The sequence below is a fragment of the Apteryx rowi genome, unplaced genomic scaffold (assembly GCF_003343035.1).
Source record: "Apteryx rowi isolate R43461 unplaced genomic scaffold, aptRow1 scaffold_264, whole genome shotgun sequence".
Taxonomy (NCBI): Eukaryota; Metazoa; Chordata; class Aves; order Apterygiformes; family Apterygidae; genus Apteryx; species Apteryx rowi.
The window spans coordinates 134,518-141,100 of record NW_020449019.1 but is presented as its reverse complement, the minus strand read 5'-3'; the positions used below and the strand labels follow the sequence as shown (position 1 = coordinate 141,100).

At 64.3% G+C, this 6,583-nt stretch overlaps 1 protein-coding gene across 1 annotated transcript in view; it reads right to left on the bottom strand.

Annotated features, from left to right (window-relative positions):
- Positions 1-6,583, bottom strand: part of APBB3 (amyloid beta precursor protein binding family B member 3) — an 8,693-nt gene that overhangs the window by 1,732 nt on the left and 378 nt on the right. Inside the window, exons 2-12 of the mRNA XM_026067873.1 lie at positions 4,612-4,802; positions 4,148-4,224; positions 3,795-3,852; positions 3,437-3,583; positions 2,828-2,955; positions 2,626-2,631; positions 2,432-2,546; positions 2,036-2,123; positions 1,721-1,804; positions 1,386-1,501; positions 966-1,148 (exon numbers count right to left, since the gene is read on the bottom strand). Coding sequence (XP_025923658.1) covers positions 966-1,148; positions 1,386-1,501; positions 1,721-1,804; positions 2,036-2,123; positions 2,432-2,546; positions 2,626-2,631; positions 2,828-2,955; positions 3,437-3,583; positions 3,795-3,852; positions 4,148-4,224; positions 4,612-4,802 — 1,193 coding nt within the window. The remainder of the gene's footprint in view (positions 1-965; positions 1,149-1,385; positions 1,502-1,720; positions 1,805-2,035; positions 2,124-2,431; positions 2,547-2,625; positions 2,632-2,827; positions 2,956-3,436; positions 3,584-3,794; positions 3,853-4,147; positions 4,225-4,611; positions 4,803-6,583) is intronic.

Here is a 6,583-nt window from a genome sequence, read left to right as displayed (position 1 = left end):
CACCCAATGGGGTGGTGGGGTCACCCGAGCCAGTGGGACATGGGGACGGGCACTCGGCAGGGCAGTGGGGTCACCCAAGATGGCGGGACATGGGGACGTGCACCCAGCGGGGCGGTGGGGTCACCCGAGCCGGCGGGATGTGGGGACGGGCACCTAGCAGGGCCGTGGGGCAACCCGAGCCGGCGGGATGTGGGACGGGCACCCAGCGGGGCCACAGGGCAACCCGTGATGGTGGGATGTGGAGATGGGCACCCAGTGGGGTGGTGGGGTGACCCAAGCCGGTGGGATGTGGGAATGGGCACCCAGCGGGGTGGTGGGGCGACCCAAGATGGCGGGGTGTGGGGACGGGCACCCAGCAGGGCCACCAGGCGACCCGCGATGGTGGGACGTGGGGACGGGCACCCAGCGGGGCAGCGGGGTGACCGGAGGCGGTGGGATGTGGGGATGGGCACCCAGTGGGGCGGTGGGGTGACCCGCGATGGCAGCACATGGGGATGTGCACCCAGTGGGGTGGTGGGGCGACCCAAGAGAGCGGGATGTGGGGACATGCACCCAGCGGGGTGGTGGGGTGACCCGAGCCAGCGGGGCATGGGGATGGGCACCCAGCGGGGTGGTGGGGCGACCTGTGACAGCAGGACTTGGGGACGGGCACCCAGCGGGGTGGTGGGGTGACCTGCGATGGTAGGACATGGGGACGGGCACCCAGTGAGGTGGTGGGGTCACCCAAGACGGCGGGACGTGGGGATGGGCACCCAGAGGGGTGGTGGCAGGGTGGCAGGATGGGCCATGTTGCAGCAGGGCTCAGGGACCAGCCCCTTTACGCCCTGCGGGGAGCTGAGCCACTGGCCTCTGCCTCCTGCTGCCCCCCTGCAAAGACCCCAGGCTGCCTGGCTCGGTCCCCGGCGCTGGTGAACCCTCTGTGGGGCCCAGGGAGGTGCGCGGGGGCACCCCAGGGCCCCGCTTACCATGCAGGCTGCCTGCACTGCTTCCGAGATGGTGCCGGCATTGGGCTCGCACCAGAATGCCGTGCACTGGAAGCGCTGTCCCGTGTCCACGATGAGGGCGAAGGTGTGCGCGTCTCTGCCCACCCCGATGAAGGTCACGTACCGAACCTGGCACTCCCAGATGTGAGCCTCCTCTTCTTCCTCCTGCCAGGGACAAGCCCATCTGTCGTGTGCCAAACCCCCAGGCAGCCATGGCAGAGTTCGGCACCCAGCACCATGCCCCCAGGCCAGATCTCCACTCCGAGGCAGCTCAGCCACCCCAGGCCAGTCCCTCCCCAGTGGGACACATCCTCCCACCCTGGTGGCAGCAGGGTTCCTGCATCAGCTGCAGCAGTCAGCACCCTTTGGACCCCCAGGTTCCCCTGCCAATCCTGGCCCCACCTGTGCTGGGTGCACCCTCATGGCTGTGTCAGACACACTGATGAGGGAGGGCATCCAGCGCTCCCGCCCAGGGCCTCTTGTCAGCTTCTCGATGGCCTCGTTCAGCACGTCCATCCCTAGGGGGCAAGAGGTGGCGCTAGCAGTCCCTGTCCCAGCGAGGCAGGGGGACTGGGTGCTGCACAGGGTTCTGCTGGGTGACAGAGGGCACTGAGGCCCCATGGGCAGGACCCCTTGCACCGCTGGGCATGGCCCAGCCGCACAGCTGTCACTTGGCCTCCCCAGCAAGGGGCGTTTCTTGGGCATCCCCCAGCCACTGTGGGGGCAACAGCACTTACCCATGGCCCTGGGCACAGGCAGGCTGCCGATGTACAGTGCCTCGTACTTCTGGATCGACTGTCTCACAGCATCCAGGATATCCACTGCCGAGACAGGAGAGGTGTGTGGGACCCCTGCACATGCAGCCCCAGGGTCCCCAAAGCCCCCAAGGATGCATCCAGGCAGGACAAGGGGCTCTGGCGGCCACACACGGCACAGTCGCACTGTGCCCAGGCCTCTCTCTGTGCTGGGGGAGCAGCACACAGGGCTGTGGACACGGGGAGTGTGGTGGCCAGCCCTTGCAAGGGGTCACCAGGGTGCCTGTCAGATGGTACCTTGCAGCGGCAGGTCATCGGGGGAGATGGACTCCAAGGTGAGAGCACGCGGGAGCCTGCTGCTTGCTACTGCTCGCTCAGACATGATCTGCAAGAGAAAACATCACTCGGGGCCACATGCTTTCAGGGGCGCCCTGGCTGGGTGATGGGGGTGCCCTGGCTGGGTGACGGGGGCACCCAGGCACCCCTCAGCCCTTTTTCAGTGGAGGGTGAGCAGCACACTGAGGAGGGAAACTGAGGTGTGTGCTGGCTGGCAGAGCCAGTGGCCCTGTGACCTCCCCCCACCCTGAAAACACAGTGTTGTGCCCAGATCTGTCCCCATGAGCTCCACCGCTCTGTGTGCCCGGGCTGTGGGTGGGCTCAGCCCACCTGCGACCACAGACCCTGGTACCCCACCTTGGAGCACATTTCATGCAGCGCCCTGGCAATGCCCTTGGCAGGCACGTTGCAGTGGAAGACGTGACACTTGAGCACGCAGGTATCCTTGTCACTGGCCACGAACGCAAAGTCCCTGCAAGGTCAAGGGCAGGTGAGGGAGGGCCTGGTGGAGGCAACCCCTGGTGCAACCCCCTTGCCCCACACCACCTTACCTGTCCCTGCATCCACCATGGCAGTCAGGAGAGAGGAGAGCAGACAGGTTATTGCATGGGTCCCACCATCCCAAGCAGTCAGAGCCAGGGCTGCCGGAGTCCCCTGGGTGCCAGGCCATGGCATGGCTCCCAGGTGCAGGGGCACCCCATAGCCCATGGGCTGTGCCGCTGCTTGCTATGGAGGGGCCCCTGCCCCTGGCACCTGCCATTGTTGCAGCCAACACCCCAGACGCGGATGTTGAGGATGGGCTGGCAGTGGATGAGACTGTGGTCCAGGGGGTCCACCAGGCTCATGGTGTCCTTCTTCAGGATCATCACCAGGTTCTGGCCCTGTGGGGAACCAGGGGTACCCTCAACCTGGTGGCAGGCCAACCCCAGCTGCCCCAGCTGCCCCACACCTGGGCACCCTGGCACTGGTCTTGTGTGCAGAGACAGCCCCATCCACCCAGCCTGCTTGTATCTGGGCACCTCCCAGCATGGTCCCCAAGTGGGGGGACAGCCCTGTCTACCTGGACTGCCCCACACAGGGGCACCCCTAATACAATCCCCATGTGTGGGGACAGGCCCCCCCACCCAGGAACTTCCTGGCACTGTCACCTTGTGCAGGGAAAGCTGCAACAGCGTGGCCTGCCCCATATCTGGGCACTGCTGTCTTTGACCTTGTGCATGGAGACAGCTGGCTCTGCCAGTGGCTCTGGTCCCTGGGCTCCCCAGACACGGTCCCCATATGCGGGGACAGCCAGCTGCAGTGGCACTGGCCCCTGGCCACAGCTGTGGGAGCCTCCCCAGCAGCACCGTCCCTGGCCCTCACCTCGCCCCGGCTGCCTGCAGAGCCCTGGCCCTGGCTCTTGCTGTTGGAGAGCTGCTGGATGCAGTTGTTGACAGCGATGCTGCTCTTACCAGGTGCCAGGTCCTCCTCGGGGATCTCGACCCAGCCCAGCGAGCGTACGGCGAAGCACTGAGCAGGGACACACAAGGTTTGCATGCCAGGCCAGCATGGCCATTGTTGCCTTTGCCCTCATCCCTACGCCTGCCAGCTGCTGGGTGCTCCCTCCTGCCCTCCATCCCTCCACATGATGCCACAGTGCTACTCCTCCAGGTGCTCTGAGAAAGGGGAAAGAGCCTCCCAGTGTGCCAGGACCACCACCCCTCTTACCCCGATGCAGTACCTTGGAGCCGGGCTCAGTGGTGTGCTGGAAGTCATCTCCGTGCCAGGGCAGTGAGGTCCTGCAAAGGGATGGGGTGGTGAAGTGGGCAAGACTTCCACTCAGCAGCACTGCCCCTGGGCACCAGTGCCCTGAGAAGTGTCAGGATGCCCTGGCAGCAGGAGATCCCCCATGCTATGAGCTGGGGAGCATCCCACAAGGGCGCTCAGCTTGGTGCAGCTGACTGCAATCTGTGTGGCTGCTCTGAGGGTGGACGCTAAGGACCAACACCCAGTGGTGGGCAAAAGGGAGCCCACTGCATGGTGCCCCAAAGTCCCCACTGGCCCCATGTTGGCAGAGAGTATGGATAACCCTACCTCCTGGACAGTGATGCCATAGGGCTGGGAATGGGCCTGTTGTTCAAGGGGTGATTCACCGTGGAGGCCTGGTGGTCCTGGGAGAGAGAAGGAAGAGGATGAGGGCAGTGAGAGGGGTTGCTGGGGGGAGCGCATATCCACAGGGGCCTTGGGCATGTGGCCTACCTGCAGGAGAGCAAAGCCTTAACTCAGGGGGACCTCAAGAAGTGCCAGGATGGGGCCAACATGGGGCCTCCCAGAGCACTGCAAGGGAGTTAACCCCAGCCAGGAAAGGGCTGAGCAGGCCCTTGGGGTGATGGAGACAGTCCCACTCCAAGGGGAAGTTGGACTAGAGACACCCAGTGGGTCCTTCACCAGCCCCTCTGTGGTGGGCTCCTATCAGGTTTGGGCTAGCCACTCCAGGCTGCTCATCCCCAGTGAGGGGATCCAACACAAGCCCTCACTCCCCTGCCCACATCCCCTACCGTGTCCTGGAGCATCTCCTCTCCATCAGGCTCCAGGCTCCCACCCAGGCCAGCGGTGCATGCTGGGTGCTGCCACTGTGTCGTGCCGGTAGGCACATGCCAATAGTAGGTGCCCAGAGAATCACGGATTTTCCTCCAGCCTGCAGGGAGGTCAGGGTCCGTCTCCAGGCTCTGATCACTCCAGAGGTTGTCTAGGCAGAAGGAGAGTGTGAGATGGGGGAATTCCTACAGCTGCTTTCAGCTGCAAGGATGCCTGAGAAGCAAGTGGCTTGTGGCAGCAGGGGGTTGGGACTGCTGCTGGGGTAGGATATGGTGCCCCAGTGCAGAGCTGGGCGCATGGCTGGGAAGAGAAATTCTGAACAGGAAGACCTTGAGAGGTGCCAGAGAGGCTGCAGTAGCAGGGCCCAGTGCTGTGGGAGCTCAGCTCAGTCCAGCTCTGTCTGACCTCACTGCCCATGGAGAAGTGTGGATGGCAACCCCTCGCCCCAAGAAGAGCCTTCCTTCTGTTGCCAGCCAAAGCACAGGACACCCTTCATAAGCGGTGCTTGGCAGGCTCAGAGCCACCTGGGAGCCATGCCCACTGGTCATGGGAGAGACATGCCACTGTCGGGATCAGACCCAAGGGCAGCAATGGCCTAATACCTTGCTCTACCCACTAGATAATGTTCCCTCTCCAGGTTAGTGCTGGTACAGACCCCAGGAGTCCTGGCACTGTGACCAATGCAGGCAGTTGGCTCACAGCAGCAGGAGGGAGGGGGTGACCCCCGCATGGGCACAGACCACTGCCCAGGGGAGAAAGCACAGTGCAGAGGCACCCTGACAGGGCACAGAACTGCCAGGCCAGGGATCTCACTGCCAGCATGCAGTCCCCAGCCATCTGCCAACACCCTTGGGTGCCCAAGCTTGGCTTCTTCTCAACTTTGTCACAAGAAAGGATTGGGGATGAACCCCTGGGAGGGAGAAAGCACCCTTGGAGGGTTGCAGGGAGAGGGGGACAGATTAACCCCCTCCTTCCCACACCCCCAAGCCCAAGTGAAATCATGGAAATGACCCTGTGGTGCAGAACTGTAATGAGATCTGCTCCTGGGAATACAGCTAAAAATACTCAGAGGTCGGCATGCCTCTTGTGGGTGCTTATCCCCTTGAGCTGTGCTGCTGGGAGGGACAGACAGTGGGTAATCCATCAATGCCATTGATGAGCCGCACTCTGCCTCCCATGCCCTGCTGTCCCCCAGACCCGCTCACACAGTAGGTGGAGCCAGCCATGGCACAGCACAGCGCAGCAGCCTCCTGCCCCACATCTACTCTTGGAGTCCTGTCCACAGAGCATGGGGGTGGCCCTGCTCGGTTCAGGGTGAGGGTGAGTGTCCCTCCCCCACAGTCACTGGGTCCTGCTGATACCTTTGTTCTGGGCACCACGGGGATGGAGAGAAGTGGGAAGAAAATGAAGGTGCAGACAGCAAAGCTCTGGAGCCAGGGGTGTCCACTGCAGGTGCCCAATGCAGGCAGGTGCCAAGGGGGCAGAGAGCCTGGCAGCCCATGGCTGAGCCAAACATCCCAACACTCAGGCCCCTGTCTCTGCCCATCTTACCAGGGCCCAGCTGGTCTCTCCAGGTCTTGTGATGGGTCCTGCCCCCCGGCTGCCTTGGGGGTCCTGCCCCTCCCCCAGCAACCCAGGCCTGGCTGGACCGTGCTCCAGGCTGGCAACACACAGCCCTGCGCCAGCAGGGACTGGGGCAGAAAGTGCCTTCCCTGCCCTTGAGAGGGCCTGCGGGGGAGATGCCCTGAAGCCCCAGCCCCCCCGCGCAGGTACCCGGTTAGGCCCTGCTGCCCTGCGCAGGGGAATGCCAGCGCTGGCTGCAGGGGGGTCGCGGGCCCCTGCCTCTTGGGCCGAGCACCGCGGGCCCAGCGCAGCTCCCGGCCCGGCTCCCCCTCCTGGAGCGCCCGCAGCGCCGGGCCGGATTGCGGGGCG